General features: G+C 54.4%; 1 protein-coding gene across 5 annotated transcripts in view; it reads right to left on the reverse strand.

The window, feature by feature from the left end:
• KCNAB2 (potassium voltage-gated channel subfamily A regulatory beta subunit 2) overlaps positions 1–23,899 on the reverse strand; it is a 102,323-nt gene that overhangs the window by 11,374 nt on the left and 67,050 nt on the right. For 4 of the 5 annotated variants that reach the window (XM_026448161.1, XM_026448158.1, XM_026448159.1 and 1 more), the window contains 3 exons: positions 12,534–12,577; positions 11,571–11,608; positions 2,532–2,611 (listed from right to left, as the gene is read on the reverse strand). In XM_026448161.1, coding sequence (XP_026303946.1) covers positions 2,532–2,611; positions 11,571–11,608; positions 12,534–12,577 — 162 coding nt within the window. Of the gene's footprint in view, positions 1–2,531; positions 2,612–11,570; positions 11,609–12,533; positions 12,578–19,024; positions 21,394–23,899 lie in introns of those variants that run through there. The other variant, XM_026448157.1, reaches the window with a different exon arrangement.

Here is a 23,899-nt window from a genome sequence, read left to right on the forward strand (position 1 = left end):
TGCTCTGTCACCCAAGCTGGAGTGCAGTGGTGAGATCTCAGCTCTCTGCAACCTCTGTCTCTTGGGTTCAAGCGATTCTCCTGCCTCAGCCTCCTGAGTAGCTGGGACTACAGGCACACGCCACCACATCCAGCTAATTTTTGTATTTTTAGTAGAGACGGGGGTCTCGCCATGTTGGCCAGACTGGTCTCGAACTCCTGACCTTGAGTGATCCGCCCACCTTGGCCTCCCAAAGCGCTGAGACTACAGGCATGAGCCACCGTGCCCGGCCAAGTATCTTTTTTTAAAGGTACATTATTCATCAAGTACATCTTCTGTTTTGAGAGACAATCAACATGTACTCAGGGTCAAGGGCTGGATTTCCAGCAGACGTGCATGCTTGTGTGTATGTGTGTACATGGGTGCACGTGTGTGGGTGCCCGTGTCCCTCTCATTTCCTGCGTTGAACGGCAGACTCAGATGCTAGGCAGACCACTGTGTGTCCGGTTTGTCATCACTCCGGGTCCTGCACCAAACTCAGGCCAGCTGGGGGCATGGGCGGCCGTTGCAGCCTCGCCTGGCACTGCAGCACTGGATTAACTTTGAAGAAGTTTCTGCTTGTAGCAAAATGTTTCTGAGCAAAACAACAGACGGAGAATGATCCGTACTCTGTGCTACATTCCAATTATAAAAGCGCCTGAGTCATCCACTCAGAAATAATGGGCTCTGATTTGCAAGCTGTTTAGCATGCGCTCTGAATGCTCCTCATTTATGGTCAAGACGCACAGAAAATTCACTCAGCCCTAGGCCTCTTCCTTTTATTCCTTGGTCCCTGATTTGTCGAACGAAGGATCAGGAAAGGAGGAGGAAGAGAAAAAAGCTGGCAGTGATCCCTGGGGCAGAGGAGCAGCAGACAGTGAGTTACCTAAGCCTGTGGCTTGTGGCTCTGGCTGTGAATTTGGTAGGACTCACACCTGTTTGCGGGACACAGAAATCCCGTAGCTCTCCGAGAAGTATGCAAATTAGCGTCAGAAGAAGCAGGAGGCCTCGGGAAGATAAGGGTTTGGCCTCCTGCGAGCTGCCTCTCGGCCTCCCCCAAACTCCCCAAAGCAGTTTCTTCCTGCCTATCCCTGGCATGCAGCGCCCAGGTCCCCTGTGAGGGCACTGATGGGCGTCCACCAGAGGCTCAGCTCTGAGCTGGACTGAGGGACCGCAGTGGCTGGCTCAGGAGCAGAGGGGCAGGGGATCCCACAGAAATGGCAACCCGAGGGGAAGCTGCTCCCTGACTCCCCGGCCTTCCGGCAAGTGGCTTCTGAGAGGCCCATGGCTGCTAGAGACCCAGTGAACTTGCCCAGCTCACCAGTCTGGGTGTCCAGTTAAACAGGGGAACATGGAAACTGCGAGTGACAGAGGATGGAGTGTGGCTGCTGTGACATGGGGTGCGCCCGGCCCCCTCCACAGGGCTGCACAGAGTTGCCTCCCACACATTCTTCTGGGCAGCAAAACCCAGGCCAAAGCAGGCAGCGAAGAGGTGGGGGGCTCGGGACGGGAGGTGCCTCTCGGCTTGGCATCTGCACTGGGCTTTTTGACCTCAGACCCCTCTGCTGGGCTCATCTGTCTGGAAAGCAGTTCACTTTGACGGGAAGCTGCTGCCAGTCTGGAGGGGGTGGGAGGGGGCTGTGCCATCAGGAGGCCAAAAGGGCTGCAGATGGGGGCTGGAGGCGGTTTGAGGGCCCAGCGGCAGCCCCCAGGCCTGTGTGCTCACCAGGCTCTGGGTGGGAACTTGAGTAGGGCTCAGTTGGGTTCCCTGCCGTCGGGTGCTCTGGGCCCCGCTGCAGTTGCAGGTAACCCACTAGGGCCCACGAAGCAGCTGCGGACCAAGCAGCTACGGTGCACAGCAGCCCAGGCCTGCAGCCTGCCCGGACGACAGGAACTTGGCTGGCCCCAGGCAGGAGCGGGGCAGAAGGAGGATGAAGAGAGGGCCAACAAATGATTTCACAAACAAAAGCTGACTTCTGGAAACCCAATGCAGGAGAGTGGATGATTTGATTACAGCCAGTCTTTAAAACTGAAGCCAACAGCCTGGCTGAAGAGGGCTGAGCTTTTACATAATTGAGCAGGAAAGTTCACTGCCAAGATGGGAAGTGCTCCCCCACAGCACTGGGCCGGAGCCTGCCCTCCCTAGCTCTGAGGCCCTGCAGCCCTAGCTGCACTAGTGAGACATGAAATGTCAAAATGTCAGGCATATCAACAGAGCCCAGGACAGCAGCTTAATCGTGCCTCTCACCCAGCACAGCATCTTTGGCACCAGAGGGACTGTGGTCCCCCTGGTGACTCCATGGGGAGTTTAGCAAGTGACCAGTGTCCAAGCGTTCTGCAATTCCAGCCCCGTGAAAATAATACCTCCTAAAGCCATTCAGAGTTTAAAAATGAAAGCAGGGCGCAAGGTGCATTTGTGAGCACTCTTGGGAATGTGAGTGGCAGGCATCCCTGCAGCTCTGGCTCTGCCCAGGCATTCTGCACCACTTTTTCCCATGCGAAAAGACACATACTTGCCGGCTGCGTAGACTTCTGCTGTATCGAAGAGGTTGATGCCATTATCGTAGGCCAAGGTCATGAGCTGCTCTGCCATCTGAAACGAGAAAACCGGCACTGTCCTGCCAGCCGGGAGTGGGGCTCAGAGGCTCTTGAGTACCACCCTCTTGTCCTGGCAGGCCTCCCCATGTCTAGGCCCTGCCCCCCAGGGCCCGACGGGCTCCCCTGTGGGCTCTCTACTTGCCCTCTCCTGCCACAGGAGAGGGATGGAGGCAGCTCTCAGTAACAAACCCACTGAGAAGAATAAAGAAGGCAAAAGGAATGAAGAAACTGCCGAGGACTGTGAATTTCTTGAGAGCAGGGACCCCATCAGTTGGGGTCATCACAGGGCTTAGCACCTGTACTGGGTTGAACAGTATCCCCACAGAATTCATGTCCACTCAGAAGCTTAGAGGTGACCTCATTTGGGAATAGGGCCTTCTTGAATGTGATTAGCGAAGATGAGGTTGTATTGTGTTAGGGCGGCTCCTAAACCCCATGTGACTGGTGATTTACAAGAAGAGAAAATGCAGACACAGAAGTCCATGAGACTATGAAGGCAGAGACTGGAGTGACACGTCTACAAGCCAAGGACTGTGGGCAACCCCCAGGAGCTGGGAGAGGCATGGGGCGGACCCTCCCCCAGAGCCTTTGCAGGGAACCTGGCCCTGCCGACACCTTGGTATCCGACCTCTGGCCTCCAGAAGGTGACAGAACAGGGGTCTGTTGTTTCAGTTCCCCAGGTTATGTTACTTTGTTACAGCAGTCCTAGGAAACCAAGGCAGTCCCCAGCAAGGGCTCTGTGGACGTTGCTGGGATGAGTCTATGTCCTTAAAGCCAGGGCTGTGTATTCAGTTGTATCTCATTGAATCTTTCCCAGCACCTGCACATGAGGACTGAATTGTTATTTTTATAGATGGAGCAACTGAGGCCTCACAGCTGGTGCACGGCGGGCGACATCCATTCCGGCCTCTTGGCCAGTGTTTCTCCAATGGCACATGTTCCCGGCCCCGAGCGACACTGCTGTAGTGGTGGCTGCCTCGTGGGCAAGATCGACCAATGCCTGCCTGAGCTAAATGGGCTGCCGTCCGTCAGACTTTGCTCCGTGGCTGCTGTCAGGATGCGACTGTGCTCCATGAGCAAAGAGCTGGTCGTGAGGTGGGACTCATGGAGCCAGGGGAGCCCCTCTGCAAGTGACAGCTCCCTCCAAGAGGCCGGAGAGACAGGTGCCCCTGAGCTGCTGGCCCTCGGACAGGGCTGCTTCCCTCTGAGTGTCACACTTCCCCTGGTGCAGCTCAGAGCACCAGGCCTCTCCGGCAGCAAGCTGGAGAGTGGGTGAATAATTCTTAATAATGCTCAAAACCCGTAGGACAGAAAACCAGCCAGGGGCGGCTTCACAGGGCTGCGTCTCTCCTTTCTGAGCTCAGAAGCCCTTGGTGACCAGGAGGCGTGGAGAGTAAGGACAGTGTCCTGTGAGGATCGCAGGGTAGCCACCACTGGGGGGCACCCATGGGAGAAGGCCCATGCCCAAATGCTGCACGTGGGAAGGCGGGCCTGGTGCTAGAGATCTGCCAACTTCTCCAGAGAAGCCAGAAAGGCCGCATGTTTGTGGGTGGGGGGTGTATGGAAATCTGGCCGGCAGCCTGGCGACGCTGGCAGTCATCCCCAAACATCTCAGACACTGAAATGCACGCAGCCAGAGCTGAGCCCCGGTTAGTCAGCGGCTGTGATTTGAGTCAGGAAGCCCAAGGGTGGAGGCCGTCGGTTTTCAGGACCCACCTGCTGGGGCTCCATTGCTGTCTTTCTGCTGCAGCTCAACTGCCCTGAGGTATCAAATGCATCCATGCATCAAATGCATCCACTGCCAGAGGGATCTGCTTCTGCCCCTCCAGCCTCCTCCTCCTGGATGTAGCCACTGAGGGAGCACCCAGGAATCTGCCCCCACCTCTAGCACTCTGCTTCCCAGCACCAGGGCCCCAGCAGGGACAGAGGGGTGGCTTGTTCACCTGCTCACTGCTTCCTCCTCGTCTTCCTCCTGACTCTTCCCAGATGCCTCCGACAACCAGGCCCAGGAGGAGAGAGCCCAGGAGGGCACAGTGCGCCGGGCTCCGTCGGGGCTAAGCCTGTGGTTAGGGCACTCGTGCTCCTGCCAGGGCTTCTCAGAGGAGGGGACCCAGGGCTCCGTTTTCCGTTTTTGTATTTCAGACACATGTATTTTCTTATCCCCATCTTTCTTCCAGGAGGGCTGGCACACACCCATATGTTTCTGCACTTTGATTTTTTCACTCACAATACGTCATAGAAACCAATCCGCACCTGCTCATGAAGATCCCTTTCATTCTTTTCGTTTAATTAAAACAGTACTGCATTTATCAAAGAGAATTTTTAAAGTTGTGGTAAAATACATTTACTATTTTAACCTTTTTCAAGTGTAGTTCAGTACCAGTAAGTACATTGGCATAGCTGTGTAAGCATCCCCAGCATCCATCTCCCTGTCATGTTCCTAAACTGAAACTCTGTACCCATTGAACAGTAACTCCCCTTCCCTGCTCCCTGCCCCCAGTCCCAGCACCCACCATTCTCTGGTATTTATGAATTTAACTACTCTAGGAACCTTAGACAAATGCAGTCACACCCTATGTCCTTTTTGTGGCTTGTTTCAATGAGTGTAATGTCCTCAAGGTTCAACATTCATCCAAGGGGTAGCACGTGTCCAGAATGTCCAAGACTGGGTGTTTTTTTATTTTTTGGAGATGGAGTCTCATTTTGTTGCCCAGGCTGGAGTGCAGTGGCATGATCCTGGCTCACTGCAACCTTTGCCTCCTGGGTTCAAAAGATTCTCCTGCTTCAGTCTCCCAAGTAGCTGGGACTACAGGCACATGCCACCAAGCCCGGCTAATTTTTGTATTTTTAGTAGAGACAAGGTTTCACCATGTTGGCCAGGCTGGTCTCGAACTCCTGACCTTAAGTGATCCGCCTGCCTCAGCCTCCCAAAGTGTGCCAGACAAAGACTGGGTTTTGAAGGGTGTTAAGGAGTTTGTCAGGCAGGCAAGGGGGAGTGGGTCAGGGAGGGCACTCCAGGCCCTGGGGCCGGTGTGGGCCAGGGAGGGAGCCTGCAGCCGCATCAGCTCCTCTGAGATCTCACTCACCTGTGCTCAGGTCAAACCCCGGGGAACTCTCCTTGACTAATCCTCCCATCACTGGAGCATGAAGTTCAGCCACTGCTGTGGCTTCCCAGCAAATTAGTCCAGAATTTGACCCCTCTCCCTACCTCCACTGTGCCCACCCTGCTCTGAGCCTACAGCGGCTCTTGGCTGGTTTCTCACAATAGCCTCCTAGCTCTCTGCTTCCATCCTCTCTCTCTGCACCTGCCACAGGCAAAGCGTGGACTGTAGGCCAGCATCAGCATGAGATCAGAAATGCGGCCTGCCAGGCTCCACGACAGCCCTGCCACATCAGGATGTGCCTTCTAAGTGCATCGGATCGTGCACACGCTGAACTTTGAGACACCCTCATGACCGGCTATTCCCAGTGCAGCAGCCAGGGCGAGCCTTGGCAGACCTTTTAAATCAGGTCAAAGTTCCTCCATGCAAAAGCCCTCCAGGGGCTTCCATCTCGCAGAGGGTCAAAGCCAAAGTCCCACCAGATCTGCACCCTGACCCCCAACTCTATCCCCTGAACCCCCTTCTCCCCAACACTTGGCCTTAGGGCTTGGCCTTGGTTGTCCCCTCGGCCTCCGGAAGGCTCTTTCTCTGGACCACCACGTGGCTTCCTTGCCCTCTTCCGCTTCCCGACTGCCCTGTCGTCAGGACCCCCGCCCCCCTGCCCTCCTTTTTCTACTTTCTTCTCTGCAGTCAACTAAATAATGGTTCTCCAAAGGTATCAGGTCCCTGGAACCTGGGAATGTGACCTTAGGTAGAAACAGGGACTTTGCAGATGGGATTAACGTGAGTACTCTGCGATGGGGAGAATGTCCTGGCTTAGCTAAGCGGGCCCTCAGTGCCATCACAGGTGACCGTATGAGGACGAGACAGATGGAGACTTGACAAACTTCTAGAGAAGAAGGGAGTGTCCACAGGGTCAGAGACTGGAGGATGTGGGCACAAGTCAAAGACGGCCAGCAGCGCCGGACGCTGAAGAGGCCGGGAAGGGTCCTAGCCTGGAGAAGGGAGCCTGGCCCAGCTGACTCCTGGACTTAGGCCAGGAAGGGTACTGGCCTGGAGAAGGGAGCCCGGCCCGGCTGACTCCTGGGCTTTGGCCAGGAAGGGTACTGGCCTGGAGAAGGGAGCCCGGCCTGGCTGACTCCTGGGCTTTGGCCAGGAAGGGTACTGGCCTGGAGAAGGGAGCCCGGCCCGGCTGACTCCTGGGCTTTGGCCAGGAAGGGTACTGGCCTGGAGAAGGGAGCCCGGCCCGGCTGACTCCTGGGCTTAGGTTCAGGGGTACCGAGTTTGGATCTCTGGCCCCCAGAACCATGAGAGAATACGTTGCTGCTGTTTTCAGCCATGCATTGGTGGCTATTTGTTACGCCAGCCACAGGCAGCTCACACCCTCTCCACAGCACGTTCGACCACTGGAGAAAGTGTCCTCTCTAGAAAGAGAGTGACTGGGAAGAGCTGGGAGCAGGCAGGAAGCTGGCGCTAAGCAGGGGCTCCGCAAGCCTGAGGCGGGGACCTGGCTGCTCCTGGCTCTGCTCTGCCCACCGGGAGGCCTCCCACTCCTGCTCACAGAGGAGAACAAAGGGCTCGGCGCTCTCCACTCCAGAGCACAGTGGCCCTGGGCACGCCTGGTTCCCTCCAGGGAGGAAAGCCCGACCAATCACAGAAACCTGTGGTCACCACAGACCTCCGAGGGCGTGCAGACAGCTGGATCGGCAGGGTCCGGCATGGCAGACACCGACACTAACCTGTCCCTCAGCAAAAACGAAGCCACCACACAATTCCAGCTGCATCCAGGGTGGCGCCTGGGACTGGGAGGACCAGAGGCAGGAAAGAGAGGGAGGGACTCATGGCATTGTGGGGCTGTGCTTTCTTACTGTTTTATTTATTTATGTTTTTATGGCTATGATTTTGCTGTAATTTTTCTTCCAGGTTTTTCTGCCCTTTCCCTAGAAAACTGAAGCTCTACTCCACAGACTGTGCTGCTGCTGTCTACACTGCCTGCGTTTTCCATTTGCTGTCATGGGCCTTTCCCATGCTGTCCTTCAAAACATGAGTTTTTTTTTTTTTTTTTTTTTTTTCCCCGAGATGGAGTCTCGCTCTGTCATTCAGGCCGGAGTGCAGCAGCACGATCTCAGCTCACTGCAACCTCTGCCTCCCAGATTCAAGCAATTCTCTTGCCTCAGCCTCCTGAGTAGCTGGGATTACAGGTGCCTACCACCACGCCTGGCTAATTTTTTGGTATTTTTAGTAGAGATGGGGTTTCACCATATTGGCCAGGCTGGTCTTGAACTCCTAACCTTGTGATCCTCCTGCCTCAACCTCCCAAAGTGCTGGGATTACATGGATGAGCCACCACCCCCAGACCTAAAACATGACTTCTAAAGACCTCCTCTCTGTGGCTGCATCCTGGTTCATTTTATGGAGCCTTTATTTTGTGACTTTTTGTTCCTTCCAGTATCTGGGTCCCAGTTACTGAAGTCAGAAGGAAGCTCAGGAGACATATGGGCCACCTCCCTGTCACCCCATCTGGGGCGACAAGGAATCTGTCCCTAGTCCAGTACGGTTACCCCACAGCTGAGCTGTGGCCACAAGCGTTGAGGCAAAGAGCACCAGGTGGAATGCCCCGTGGCCAGCGGCCAGGTGAGACCTCTGCACCTGTTTATGGCCAGAGGCTCAGCTTCCTTGAACTGGGAACAGCACCTGCCTCCCTGGGGTGATAGAGGATTAGGTGAGATATCTCAGCCACTACTTCTATTAAATTTTTATTGTTTGGCTTGTCTTGAACACATGCTTCTAATGGGGAGTGTGAGGCCACAGAAAGGGCACCTAACAACGGGAGGGCTGGAGACCCGAAACCACTGTGGTGGTGGCTCCGACAGGCGTCATGTCATCTTAGGGTCCCTAGCGTGGTCTGATCCCTTCATGGGCTCCTGGGAGCACTGGCTGAGAATGTGATGGTGTCCTACAAACTGTGGACTCTGCCCTGTGCCATGTGAGGGTGGCTGTCATTCCTGCCTCACCAGGTGGTTTGTTCCATCCCTGGGCAAGCTTTCATTTGGTTCCTGGCATGGCATAGAACTGGCTGAGCTGCTGTTCACACAACAACCCTGCAGATACTGCAGGGCACAGCTGCTGTGGCCCATGCAACAGGGGACGTCAAGACTTTTCTGTAAAGGGACACATAGTAAATGCTTCAGGCACTGTGGGCCACAGAGTCTCTGTTGCAATTACTTAGCTCTGCCCTTGTGGAGTGAAAGCAGCCACTACATGTAAATGATGGGCGTGGCTATGTCCCAATAAAACTTTATTTATACAAATAGCCTGCAGAGTTCATAGACAGGAAGTAGATTAGAGGTGACCAGGGGATGGGAAGTCATTGTCTACAGGTGCAGAGCTCCTGTTTGGGGTGATGAAATATTTTGGAAACAGATATTGGTAAGGGTGGCAGAGTATGTGAATGTACTTAATGCCACTGAACTGTACACTTAAAAATGGTTAAAAAGGCAAATTTTATGTTTCATATATGTAATAAAAAACTGAAAACAAAAAAAGCAGTCCAGGACGGTCCTTGCTTCCCTGGTGGCTTGGACTGAGCCACAGAACCTGAAGTGCACAAATCCTCTTCATCTGAACCGCAGCCAGGTGGGCCCCCTGTTCTAGACATATTGATTTCTTTTTTGACACTAACTGTGGGATTAATACAAAAATTTGTCTTGCTCCTTTGCTAAGCCATTTTCACCTGCCACAACCATTCAGAACCCCATCTCTGCCATCTATTTTATTCTCTGTCCTTCCAACTTGGTGTCATCTAGAAATGACCTCCAACATCTTCACACGTGTCCATCACTGCGTTCCTGATGGAGACACTGCAGAGATCTGGGCCAGCGGGGCTGCCACTGGGCCATTCATTAATGCTCTGAGGGGGTGCCTGGTTTGCTGGTGAAAACGTCATCTCGTTGGATGGGTCTAGTCTGTCTGCTTGTTTATATCTTTCCCACAAGGACATCACAGGCCACCCAGCTAATATTGTTTGGAAATGAAGTTATGCCCTTCTACAGAATTCTCCCATCCTGCTTTAGAAACCACATCGAAAGGGAAACGAGGCCGAGTCAGGCAAGGCTGATTCAGATTGAACCATATGGGCCCCCGAGCTCATATGAACCAATCTGGTGGGCTAAGGTAAGGCAATTCCTTTTGCCTTAATAACTCCAGACTTCACCCTGAGATAGCGCCTATCCAGCAACTTCAAAGCAAGGGGAAAATCATCCTATAACCAGCTACTATCTTTGTTTTTTTTTTTTTTTTTTTAGACAGAGTCTTACTTTGTGGCCTAGGCTGGAGTGTAGTGATATGATCTCAGCTCACTGCAACCTCTCCCTTCTGGGTTCAAGCAGTTCGCCTGCCTTAGCCTCTTGAGTAGCTGGGATTACAGGCACCTGCCACCACGCCCAGCTAATTTTTGTATTTTTAGTGGACATGGGGTTTCACCATGTTTGCCAGGCTGGTCTTGAACTCCTGACCTCAGGTGATCCTCCCGCCCCAGCCTTCCAAAGTGCTGGGATTACAGGTGTGAGTCAACACACCTGACCAGCTACTGTCTTAAAGATAAAAGTGGGCCGGGCGCGGTGGCTCAAGCCTGTAATCCCAGCACTTTGGGAGGCCAAGACGGGTGGATCATAAGGTCAGGAGATCGAGACCACCCTGGCTAACACGGTGAAACCCTGTCTCTACTAAAAAAATACAAAAAACTAGCTGGGCGTGGTGGCGGGCACCTGTAGTCCCAGCTACTCGGGAGGCTGAGGCAGGAGAATGGCATAAACCCGGGAGGCGGAGCTTGCAGTGAGCCGAGATCGCGCCACTGCACTCCAGCCTGAGCGACAGAGTGAGACTCCATCTCAAGAGAAAAAAAAAAGATAAAAGTGACCCCAAACACAAACTATACGCATTTAAATTTTGATAGAAGCAAAGCTTTCCCTTGGAAATCTGAGCAATCACAGCTAACAAGGTCTCACATCAATTCGCCGATCAATTTTTAAACGCAACCTTTCTAGTACTAAGTAGGACAAACGCGAAAATTGCTTCTTGTGCAGATGCCCAGAGCTGTCTGAGCAAATGCCACCGCTCTCATTTCTGAGATGCTGCTCACTGTCCAGAAGCATGTCTGGGCGTGTGCTGTCCCTGCCCTTCCGAGAGACCCAGAGGTGCTGGCAGCATACACGCTGGCTTTTCCTTAGTGTTCACTTTCTTGTTCCAATTGTGGGGACATGAGCCCCAGCAAATATATCGGAGGTGGGGTTCCGTTCGGGGTCCCTGACTTCCTGCAACAAAATACATCTGACTGCGATCCACACGGTTTGCGGCAGCTGGGAAATGGATGGTGCATGCTGGGTGAAATGCAGATCTCGGGTTCTTCAGCTTGCAGCAAGCACTGCAGAGGCTGCATTCCACATGACCTCGACAGATAGTTACTGGAGTCTCCGTGGCTTGTGGGCAGCTAGGATCTGCATCCAGCTTCAGAATTTGCGAAGCATGTGCACCCTGAACGCTCCTTGTTAACTGTGGAATGGGGGTCAAGCGTGTGGGAAATCTGAGTCCTGGGGAGCTTAAGGGACAGGCTGAGGCCCGAGGCGTCTACTGCTGCGTGGTGGCACCAGACTCGGCATTCCCTTTGGCCACGGCCACCTGGCTCACCTTTCTACTCTCCCCTGGGGCAGGGCGCCCTCGCAAAACAGAAAGAGGGAGGGAGGCTGCCGCATTGGCTCCTGGGAGCACGTGCTTACTGGTCCCTGCAGCAGACTTAACCGTGTGCTCTGGCGAGCCCATGCTGGGCTCTGGGGTGCTGGGAGAGCCCCGTCTTACCTCATCGGTGATCTGGCCTCCGAAGGTCACCCATGTTCCTGGAAGGAGACACAGGGGTTCAAGTTAGGGACCCAGCAGCAAGCCAGATTCTCCCGTCGGTGCTCAGGCCTCAGGCTGCAGGGCTCAGGGGGCAGCCACAGGAGTCCCTCTGTGCTGCTCTGTGGCCAGGGTGTCCTTGGTGTGCGTGGACACCCGGCCTTCAGAGGAAGTCCTGCTCTCTTGGGGTCACTAAACTGAGGGGACGAAAGTCTCTAGAGGGGGCTGCTGGCTATGGGCCCAGCAGATCTGGGGCTTTTGAAATGCTTGTCAGAGCTGCGCTGAGGTAGCTCCACATGCTGCAAGGAAAGGCACAAGGGACGCCTCTCTGAAAACACACCAGGTCTGACAGTTGCATCTGCGTGCTCCTGCTGGGACGGAGCGGGGAGGGCGGTGTCAGGGCAGTGGGCGGTGGTCGGGGGCAGGGTGTGTGTACTGCAGTGGGCGCTGTGTGTGTGGGGTGTGTGTACTGCATGCACAGGGGAGATGGGGACTGCACGTTCTGGAAACAGGCCTTGCATCTGACAGGAGAGGAAAAAGGGCCAAATCCAATGGCGCTCCAGGAGGGACTCGTAAGCTGAGCCTGCCGTGGAAGGTAAGGTGTCTTCCCTGCACTCCCGGGGCCGGAAGGGCCTCTGATTTTGTGGTGTGGGGTGGGGACTGTGTATGGAGGGGCCCCTAGTATCCGCCTCACCTCCTCTGCAGAGGTTGTGTCTCTCTCTCCTTCTATCCCAGGCCCCCTCCCACCTGCCTCTTTGTTGCCACGGCAACCGAGCCCCCCTGAATCCTGGACTCTGGGTGCAGCTACTCCCTGGGGAGTACCAAAGGCCGGGCCACCCTGCCTCCCAAGGGGTGTCCAGTTCAGCCCATGTCCGGCCCCCCCACAGCCTGTTTCCCTGGTGGGATGGAGGGGACCACCATACTCACCAAGTCCCAGGCAGGAGACCCGCAGGCCAGACTTGCCCAGGTTCCTGAAAAACAAATGCCACGTGAGTTCTCAGCACCCAGGCAGGACCCCGCCAGCCAGGCTCAGGTCCTGCCAGGGCCAGCCCCCAACCACTCCCCCAACAGTCAGTGTGTGTTTGGAGGCTCTGAAAGGCACCGGGGACCTTGAGAGAGGTGCTTCTGCTCAGCCACCCCAGGGGTGAAGTGCCAACTGCCCCCAGCCCACACCACGCTGCTGGCACGGGCCCTGCTGGTGCCCACTGGGGATCTGCAGAGTGGTCTCGAGGACAGATGGAAATGCAGAGGGACGCTGTTTTATGGTGAAACCGGCTGGTCTCAGCCCCGTGGCACCATCTATGTGGTGCCCCTTGCAGAGAAGCTGCCTCTTCCCTCCTCTCTGAGGCCGCAGTTTTGATTTTGTGTCTCTTCTTCCTGTCTCCAGAGACTAGGGCAGGAGATCGTCCTGTGCACCGGACCACATGGCCTGTGCACCTGTCCCTCAGGGTGCGGGGAGCTCCATGATGGGGCTGCCAGTTCTTAAGCAAGGCCAGCCCTTCCTTTGTTACAGCCAGAACCAGGCCCAACAGCTGCGGCAGAGCCTGGCAGCGCAGGCCTCCTAACTAGGCACAGCTGCCCGGGCTCCTTCCCAGGGCCACTGAGGCGCCTACCCGCTGCAGTGCATCCCAGGGTTCACAGGAACGGGCTTTGGGCCATCATGACCATCCTTAGGAGGTGAAGGAGGGTGGCAGCCCTCTGCTGAGGACCGGCATGCTGGGCTGTCCTGGCACAGGTCACCTGGGAGCCCACGGGATTGCAGCAGGCCAGGCGGTCCCCAGGCATCCCGTCCCCAGGTCCTCCCGGGAGCCGTACGTGGCAGGCGCCTTGCTTGTTGTAACATCGATTCCCAGGGTATGAGACCTGCCCAGCAGGTGGAGGAGCTGGGATCTCACCCAGGCAGTTGGCTCCCAGCTTACGTTCCCCACCATGGTGGCGTGCGTCCCACCCCCAGCCTGTTTAGCAGGGCGTGAGCTGCCCAGATGGTGAGGCTGGCAAGTGGCCGGGTGGGTCTCACAGCTGCAGCCAGCCCTGGACTCATCTGGGGTCAGATTCCACTTCCCTTGTGGGATCCAGCTGCCAGCATCTGGTCAAGGGGCAGCTGCTTCTAGGAGGTGGGGAGTGAGAGCCACGAGTTACCAGCGGGTGAGGCCCAGCCTCCTGGCCCAAGGACCCTGCATTTCCCTGGGGCCACGACACTTCTAACTTCGGAGGATGCGAGGTCCTCAGTTAATCCTCTTCCTGTCCAAGCCTGGTCCCTGGGAAGGCGGCATGGGGCTCAAACCTCATTCTGACCCCCTGACTTCTGACATGAGCCCACTCTGTCCCTCCCAGCCTCGGTTTCCCTGGTTATAAGGCTCCTGCACTCCTATATCACGAGTGGATATACTACTACTAAGCAGCTTGAAAACAGCTGAACGTGTCCCCAAATTGAAGGTACTTTAAAATTGCCTAGGTTTATTTTTTAATTTCCCATTAAAGCCAGTCCAGCTGCCAGCTATTGCTCCCGTAGGCAGAGCTGGGATTTTCCCTAAAGGAGAACGTAAGAACAGGCGAGTTCTCTTTCAGGAAAGGGGAGGACCGGGCGGCGGCTATGGGCAGAGACTCTGAAGCCAGAGCCCAAATCCTGTTTCAACTTTCCTGGCTGGAGGACTCCGGGCATTTTATGGAGTGGCCTGATGCCTCAGTGTTCTCATCTGTAGAATGGGCTCCCAAGGCTGCCTTTCTCACGGTGGCTTCCATGAGGACAGAAGGAGATCCGTGAGGACAGAAGGCCACAGGACACTGACTCACGTGTCTCATTTCCCAAAGACAGCGGGAGGGTGACCTTTTCTTATTCAAAAACAACAGACAAATCAAATAAGCTTTAACTATTACCATGTTAAAAAGGAACTGAAGTTTCCTTTTTCCTCCTTATACATCAAGGAAATAATCTGATAGTACCCTCTGCATTGCTGACATGTTCCAAGCCAGAAGAACTCATGTCTGTGACTGCCGGGGAGAACAGCCCGACTGTATCACTAATACATTCTGCATGAGCCTGGTCAGTTTAGAAGTTTAGGTAATTTCCCCCATGCTGGCTAGAAAGTAACTGTGGTAGGAAATTATAAAGTTGCTTAGTAGGAGTCCAATAATGAAGCAAAGGGCTGGAGGTTCTGACCAGTGCCTCTCGGCTGCTTTGGGGTCATAACCCCTTTGCAAAAACAGATAAAGCCTGGAAATACGCCCAGATACATATGCCCTCAGAACCTTGCTTGCAACATCTGGGTGTTCACAGAGCCCTGGACCCCACTGGTCTAGACACATTTGAGCATGGAGAAGGGAGGCCAGGCCTCCACCTCTGCAAAACCACGTCTATGAGTGACTGTGGGGAGCAGTTGCTTGAAGAGGCTCTGCTAAAGGCCAGGTTGGGGTGAAGAGAAGAGGCGCCCCTTGGTTGCCAGTTTGGGGAGGGCTGACAAAAGTTGCCTCTGCCCCTGATTGCATATCTGTTCCTGGTCTGACTGGTGGGAAATGGGCCCGCTTCCCCGAGTGGGCTCCGGGTTCAGCCGCTCTTCCACTCACCACCCACAAGACTAATTTAACAAAACCAGGGCACCACGTGATGCCACAATTACTCTGCTCAACTTGTTTCCCTGTGAAAATGATGGTATTGGTTCTGCCATCCGCTGCCAGGCCTCGGGAGAAGGGATGCAAAGGGACAGGGCACCTCCAGGCTGAACGCTGTGTAAGCATAGCTGCTGCGTGGGGGTGGGGAGCACACATCTCAGCTGGGTCTGGATGGGGCTGCTGACTGCTGCACTTGAAACTTCCCAGACACAGAAACCATTTCCTACCAATTTCTTCCTCATCGTTAAAAGTTGACATCCTAATGAAGCAGGCGGTCAACGTCTCGAAACCCAAATACTGTTGGTCTTCATTAACTTGCCTCATGTCTCTCCTGGGGTCTGGAAAACACCCAGTGAGGACTCACAGGCATAACCTCTGCCGGAGGGGAGCACCCAAGCCCATCGTGGAGTCCCTGGATGCTGCACACCCCTAAAAACTGCACTTCAGACTTGGGAAGGGCCAGAGCTGGAATGCCCCGGAAAATGACAGGTCATTTTACAAAGAGGAGTTTGGGGCCTTTCACTGGAGCCACCTGGGCAGAGGACAAAACTGTGATTGGGTGAAGGGCAAGCACCGTGGCCTTGGCTAGCTGGTCCCAGAGGAAGGCAGATGGGACGGCTCCTGTTAGTGCCCTGATTGCCTGTCTGCTCCGTGCAGCGATGATCTGTTTGCACGCCTGCCCTGCTCCCAGATTCCAGGCTCCCTAAGGACGGGCTGGGCCTCCAGTTTTTCTTCTTCTTTTTTTTTTTGAGACAGGGTCTCGCTCTGTGGCCCGGGCTGGAGTGCAGTGGCCGGATCTCAGCTCACTGCAAGCTCTGCCTCCCGGGTTCACACCATTCTCCTGCCTCAGCCTCCCGAGTAGCTGGGACTACAGGCGCCCGCCACCTCGCCTGGCTAGTTTTTTGTATTTTTTTTTTTTAGTAGAGACGGGGTTTCACCATGTTAGCCAGGATGGTCTTGATCTCCTGACCTCGTGATCCGCCCACCTCGGCCTCCCAAAGTGCTGGGATTACAGGCTTGAGCCACCGCGCCCGGCCCCAGTCTTTGTCTTCTAATTGGAGCTGGCAGTGGCAGGGTCCCAGGGAGTGCTTGTTTGGGACGACACTGGGGAGTAATTCAGGGGTGAGAAGCCCAGGCCCTGGGGTCAGACTCTCGGGACCAGGTGCCGGCCCCTCCCTTACTTATCAGGCTTGGCCTCCTGCCACCCCACACTGAGTATGCCTTAGGCCCTTGGGCAAGAATGTGGTGCCTGGTACTGGCCATGCACCTTTAGTTTCCTAATAGCTGTGGACTGTGCACATCACTGGACAGCTGTGCCTGGAGCACACCACTGCGAAGGGCCAGCTTCCCAGGGAGGAGGTCAGAGTCACAGGGAGGCTGGGATCAGGCTCCCCCTCAGTCCTTGCCACCCCTCGCTTGCACCCTGGCTGTGGCCCTGGGACAGTCCCTGTGCAGCAACGCATTAAGCAGGTACCGCATGAGCGGGATGGGAGAGGCCCGGGGCGGGGGCGCCCAATGGCACAGGCTTTGGATTGCCAGGCCCATCTCAGCCCCTGTGAAACTGCACCTCATCCTACAGGGCTATGAACCTACCTCCCGCCGTGACAGTAGCAAGGAAAGCTGCCAGGCCTGGCCAGGTATAAGGCTCTGTTTGCAACTCCATTGGAGAGATGGGGTCCCTCAGTCAGAGAGTGCTAGGGCTGGGATTTGAACTCTGGTCCGCAGACGCAAACCTGCCAGCTTGATGAACACCTCCCTTCACTGCCCTGTCTTGCCCTCTCTGCCTCCAGCACGCACGTGTGTGCATGCACACATAAGCACACACATGGGCATGATGAGGACTCACCCTCTTGGAAAGCCACTCCTCAGTGAGTTTTAGGAGGGAAACAGTGTTAACAGCCACGCTTTCTAATTACGTAGTGCCTTATGTTTAGAAACAGTCCCGCTTTTAACTCCTCTGAGATCCTAAGACTGACATAAAAGTCACAGAAGGCAATAGGTATCTAAACCAAAAAATATACGTATACATGTTTGGTTCTCTCCTAGCTTTATTTATTTATTTTTTTGAGACAGGCTCTCATTCTGTCACCCAGGCTGGAGTGCCATGGTGTGATCTTGGTTCACTGCAACCTCTGCCTCCCAAGTTCCAGTAATTCTCCCACCTCATCCTCCCGAGTAGGTGGGACTACAGGTGCGCAGCACCACCATGCCCAGCTAATTTTTGTATTTTTTGGTAGAGACAGGGTTTCACTATGTTGGCCAGGTTGGTCTCAATCTCCTGACCTCAAGTGACCCACCCTCCTCAGTCTCCCAAAGTGCTGGGATCACAGGCGTGAGCCACCTCACCTGGCCCCCTAATTCTAGCTTTTGATCCCTACTTAACAAAAGATGTAAACTCCAGAGCTTCTAAAACAGAGAATTCCATTCTGGACTGTCATTAAGCTTCGAGGATTAGACATTTCAGCCCAGAGGTTCATTAAAGCATATCCCACCCTCCTGGGACACAGGGAAGGAAGAGACACGAATGTGGATGCAGGACCCCACAGTCATCCCAGAATTCACCTCCAGAATGGGTTGGCTTAGATGACGCAGTTTTCACATGAGGCCCAACTCTCAGGCATTGGTTTTGCAGAGGTTTAAGCGACACAGCTCAGGCATCAGGATGGACTCACAATGCTTTTCAGGTTGGCACCAATACCAGCTATAAACCCAGAAGATTCCCAAATGCAATGGGAACAGTCCGTGGCTCTTTCTGACGCTGGTGGCCTGCACTCCTGTTTCAGGTCACTGAAAAGCAGAGTTGTCCCCAGTTCGGTTCCTGTTTTGGGAAAACTTTCCCAAGAAACCTGGGAACCAGAGACCTAACTTAGCTTTTCCAGCTTCTGCGGACCACGTGTTGTGCAGACTTCCTTTATCCCTGGAGGATGGTTCTGGACGCAATCAAGGCTCTGGACTCAGAGACTTACACAGGGAGTGAGGAAGGCCGTCCCCCCTCTACAACCCTGCTCCCAGGACCCTTTGTACAAAGCTGGGACCCTCCTTTTCCATCCTGGGCACATTCTGCCATCCTTTGAGAAAGGCCCCAGCAGGGAAGGGGAGGGAGGCCCTGCTCCTGACATGAGTGCTTTAGCATCCTCTCCACATACAAGTCACAGCACCTGGAGCCAGATGGGGGCTGAGCCCAGGTGGAGGGAAGCAAGGTGCCTGGGCGGACCATTGGGAAACTCCAGATGTGGCCTGGCTGACTGTGCCTGCTGGAGCAAGAGTCGCGCCTGCTAGAGGAACTGGGCCCCAGGCCTGGCTCAGGTGGAGGAAGGAAGATTCGCTCCATCACAGGGTTCACCCCACGGCCCCCCACTATCAAACGGATGTTTGTCACGGTGGCCTGGCTGGAAAGATATCGGATCACCCCCGGGCATCTTGTGGAGCCTGTGTGCCCAGGGGAGGGCAGGAGGATGCTGGGGGGCCCTGTGGTCCATGCCTCAGGGTTCCCCAGGAAAAGGCAGCATTGGTGGCTTGGCTGTTGTAAACGACCCTCAGAAAGAAAACAGAGGCAGAAGGAAGGAAGACGGCGCCCTCACCGGCTCCCCCTGAAATGGGAAGAAAAACTTCGCACTGACCAGATTCTCAAAGCTGTTTCTCAGCATCCACCAAGCACTAAGCACAGCCCCTCCCAGCCCTCAGCACAAACTGCCCAAGTCTGACAAATGGGGATTTGCAGATTTTATGCACTCTCGAAAGTGAGGAGGTGGGGAGTTGGGGAGGCCGGGAGGTCAGCCCCCACCCTGCAAAGCTGTGCGCCCCCGTACCTATATTTCATCCCGTGCTGCTTCATGCTGGTGTCACCGGCACACGGGAGACTCTGCACCGACAGCTGTCCCAGGCTCCGGGCCACCATGGCCACGGCGCGGAAGCGGCCTCGGGTGCCCAGGCTGGGGCTGCTGGCCGCCGGTCGGCCCAGCCGATCCTCAGGGCCCCGGCCCTTGAGGCTGTGCTCCGAGCACACGAAGGACACCTGCATGCTGAGGCCGGGCGCTCAGATCCTGGCTGCGTCCCCTATTCCCTTGGGCTCAGGAGCCATCTGTCCCCTAGAAACTCTTCTCCCCTGACCAGGACGAGACTTTATCCAGAAGCCAAGGAAGCCAAGGATTTCCGAAGGCAACGGTGGGGACGAAGGCTGCACACTCCGAGGCAGGGAGTCACATTTCCAGACCTGAGCTACAGAAGACCTGCTCGAAGCATGGCTGGAGGTTGGCGGGGGCGGGGGTGTGTTTTCTCCTCCCCTCACATCTCTCCTGTCTCTGCAGGTCCTTCCTCTGTCCCCACCCTTGTCCAGCTCTGGCTGCCCAAGTCCTCAGCCCAGTAGTCTCCAAAAGTGTTGGGCAGGGCTGGGCTGCGAGTTACTCCTGATGATGAGTGACGGGTGACGAGCACAGCTGCCTTCTGTGGACCGGAGAAGGGAGGGCTCTCTCTGGTGCCACTCTTGGAGCCGGAGGTGATGGCCTGAGGGGCTGCGCAGGGCTGCTGTGACTGCTCTCCTGGGCAGCGGCTCAGGGGGTCTTGGGGAGCAGCTGCTTCTTGGTGCTTCTTGAGTCTCTCCGAGGGGGCCTGGGATCCAGCTCCTAGCTCTGCGCGCCGTGGGCGGCTGAGGCTCCCACCAAGTCAATGAGGCGACCAGGGAGAGGCGCGGGCAATGTCTGGTCATTCATTATTAATGAAGCAGGATGCATGAGCCGCCTGCCTTGGCTGGTCCCCCGGGGCCATCACTGGCTGCTCTGGGCTGACAGCTGCTGGACCAGGACTGGCCTGAGGTCTGGGTAGGCACTGCAGCCAGGGTGGACGCCACAGGCTGGATGGCTGAGCTTGTAGGCAGCCAGCTCCAAGCAAGGCAATGCCCACTCCGGTCACAGCCTCCCTGGTGCATGCCCAGCGGCACCTCCTTGGGGTTCTCACTCCGGAGAGTGGGGTATCCACTGGGGGATTGGCACAAGGAGAAGCAACATCACCAGAAATGTGAAGAAGCCACTGTGTCTTGATGATAACGACACAGATGGCCCAAGGAAGGAAACGCGGGGGTCAAAGGGACAGAGAGGTTCCAACACTCCCAGTAAAACTTAGGTGACAGCAGATGCTCAATAAATACCCTGCAATCAGTGAGTGAATGGTTGAATGAAGCAAGCCCCTGCCCTACTTTACTTCATTCTCTTCAGCATTCGGAGGGGCTGGCTCTGCCCTGACCCCAAGTGTCCCCTTCACACCCTGCAGGTGGGTCCTGGCCAGAGCTGCCTTCTGGGCCCCCTCTTGTCCTGCCAGGAGGTACTAAGGGCACTGGAAGGTGGTGGGGTGATGGGGGATAGGCACAGCCCACCCCTTCTTGAGGCTGGACTCCAGGACTCAAAGGCCACAGCCCTGGCCTCCCGGGAGCTCATGGGCTGCTGAAGAGGCACAGACGGCCACCATTCCACCTTTGGCCCCTACCTACGGCTCAGGTTAAGTGTTCTGCCCCCTACCCTTGTCCCTACTTGGAGGCTCTTTATAGGGTGTGAGCAGCAGCAGCTCTTAGCATCCCTACTTCCCCTAAATGTGCAAAGCCAGGGCCAAGATGGAATTTGCTGAGACTATCTAACAGAATTTTTCAACAACCTCCTCTATTTATAAAAAGGATCATATTGATTTGTCCAAAGAGCCTCTGGCTGCCTGCTGGGTACCATGGGGCACCTGCTCTCACGACGCTCACTGTCTAGGGCAGGGCTGCTCAACATCTGATCATGTCAGGGGAGCTTATTATAAAGGCCGGGTCCTGGGTGCCCCCCAGCCCCGACCTACGGAATCAGCGCTCTGAGGCCCAGCCCCGAAGGCGGTGTTTCTACCAAGAGCTTCAAGTGGTGCTATGCATGCTGGCCTCGTGAGACGCAGAAATTCTCTACCTCTTCCTTACATATTCTCTGTGCTCTGGCAAATCATCGGATCCCACAATGGCTGGCATCTTAGTATTCCCCATGGGTGTTCTTACCCCAGGGGTGCACGTTAAGCAGCACAGAGTTAAGTGAGACTCACAAGACTTTTAGTCACCAAGTGTAAAATGTCATCGGCCTCACCACACGACCCAGCAATTCCCTTGCTAGCTGTGTCCTCAAAGAACTGAAAACATACACCCACACAAAAACTTCAACACAAATGTCCACAGCACCCTTATTCACAATAGCCCAAAACCGGAGATCACGCAACTGCACTCCAGCCTGGGTGACAGGGCAAGACTCTGTCTCAAAAAAAATAGAAGTACTGACACAGGCATGGACGAACCTTGAAAACATGACGCTAAGTTAAAGACACTCATGAAAGAACGCATATTATTCCATTCATATGAAATATCCACAGTGGCTTAAGCCTGTAATCCCAGAACTTTGGGAGGCTGAGGCGGGCGGATCATGAGGTCAGGAGATCGAGACCATCCTGGCTAACACAGTCAAACCCCGTCTCTACTAAAAATACAAAAAATTAGCCGGGCGTCGTGGCGGGTGCCTGTAGTCCCAGCTACTCAGGAGGCTGAGGCAGGAGAATGGCGCGAACTCGGGAGGAGGAGCTTGTAGTGAGCCGAGATGGCACCACTGCACTCCAGCCTGGAAGACACAGCGAGACTTTGTCTCAAAAAGAAAAAAAAGAAAAAAAAAGAAATATTCAAATAGGCGAATCCATAGAGACAGTGGTTGCAGGGGGTGGGAATGGGGAGTGAGAGTTGAAGGGTATGGGTCTTCTTTTTGGGGTTGATGAAAATATCCTAAAATTGTGGCAATGTTTGCATAGCTCTGAATACATGAAAACTGCTGAATTGCAGTTTTCCATACTGCTATTAATTCCATACAATTGTAATTAATCCCATACAATTGCATTAAATGAAGTGTATGGCATGTGAATTATATTTCAACAAAGCCGTTCCCCTCCCCCTGCACAAAGTCACCTGCCTGAAAACCGTCTGGGCCTCTGTTCCTGCTGTTCCCTGTGGAAGTGCCCTTCCTGTTTCTCGGCCTTTGAACCTGGAGTTGCTTTTGACATCAGCTCGGACAGTGCATGCGCTGGCCTAGTGAGACGCGTCCAGCACCATGTCACATGCTCAAAAGCCTTCAATAAATATTGGATCAATGGACACAGGAAAGACTAACTTACGTTCCTTATGATATGATACTAAGGGACACAAACAGCTGCTTGACAAATGTCCACTTACTGGGGGAATGGTGTTTCCTAGCTCACATTGTGTTCTTTTTTGAGAACCCAAGGTAGAAATTTTAGGGACACTGGACTCTTTTTTTTTTGAGATGGAGTTTCGCTCTTGTTGCCCAGGCTGGAGAGCAATGGCATAATCTTGGCTCACCACAACCTCCACCTCCCAGGTGCAAGTGATTCTCCTACCTCAGCCTCCCAAGTAGCTGAGATTACAGGCATGTACCACCACACCCGGCTTTTTGCATTTTTAGTAGAAACAGCGCTTCTCCAAGTTGGTCAGGCTGGTCTTGAACTCCCAACCTCAGGTGATCCACCCGCCTTGGGCTTCTAAAATGCTGGGATTACAGGCATGAGCCACCACGCCTGGCTGACACTGGACTTTTAAGCAAACAGTGGGTTTCTTCTTTGTGGAAAGTCCATATAAAACACACAGCCCTCACCAGTCACTGCCTGGTCATCTAGTGGGTGAATCTGGTATTTTACTTTTACCACCGATTTAATTTACTAGCCTATCCTTATTTTCCATTTTCCCCATATTTCCTATTATTTATTTAAAAAATGTCATGGTAGCAGATTAATTTAACAATGTCACCTACAATCCTTTTGGTAATAAGGTGGGGTGGGGGGTAATTTTAAAAAGAATTCAATATAATTTTTGCATTATGCACATTATATTATGTTATAACCTGTGAAAATGGGTGGCATAGATGATTGCCCTGTATCAGTGGGTGTTACCTGGGTGGGGTTTTGTTCCTCAGGGAACAATGGGTAGCATTGGGAGGCATTTTTGGTTGTTCCAACTGGGCAGGGGGTGCTACTGGCAGAGGCTACTGGCAGAGGCCACGGATGCTGCCCCCTGACAGAGAACTGTCCAGCCCAAGTGTCAGTGCTGCCAAGGTTGAGGAAGCCTGCTCTGTATCAACCAGAATCTGGGACAGTGTCTTTCTGATGACATCGTCCAGACAAGGGAAGCCTGGAACATTCATGTGCGGGGAGAGAAAGCAGGAGATGGAGAGGGGGCCCTTCCAGACAAAGCCACCAGTCCCAGCAAGCAACCCTTGGTGTTGAAAACCTCTCCCACCCAGGAAGGAGATACACTAAATGGTCTCCAGGAGGGAGTGGTGGGGGGTTCCCATCTTCTTCAGACTTCTCTATATTTCCCAAATTTTCTATTGTGGAATGCCTATTTCTCTTATAATCAGGGAAAATCTTCCAGTTTTTCTTTAAAATATTTAACCAAGGGACTGGGCGCGGTGGCTCACGCCTGTAATCCCAGCACTTTGGGAGGCAGAGGTGGGCGGATCAACTGAGGTCAGGAGTTCCAAGACCAACCTGGCCAACATGGTGAAACCCCGTCTCTACTAAAAATAAAAAAATTAGCTGGGCGTGGTGGCACATGCCTGTAATCCCAGCTACTCAGGAGGCTGGGGCAGGAGAATTGCTTGAACCCAGGAGGCGGAGGT

The sequence above is a fragment of the Piliocolobus tephrosceles genome, chromosome 1, assembly GCF_002776525.5.
Source record: "Piliocolobus tephrosceles isolate RC106 chromosome 1, ASM277652v3, whole genome shotgun sequence".
NCBI lineage: Eukaryota > Metazoa > Chordata > Mammalia > Primates > Cercopithecidae > Piliocolobus > Piliocolobus tephrosceles.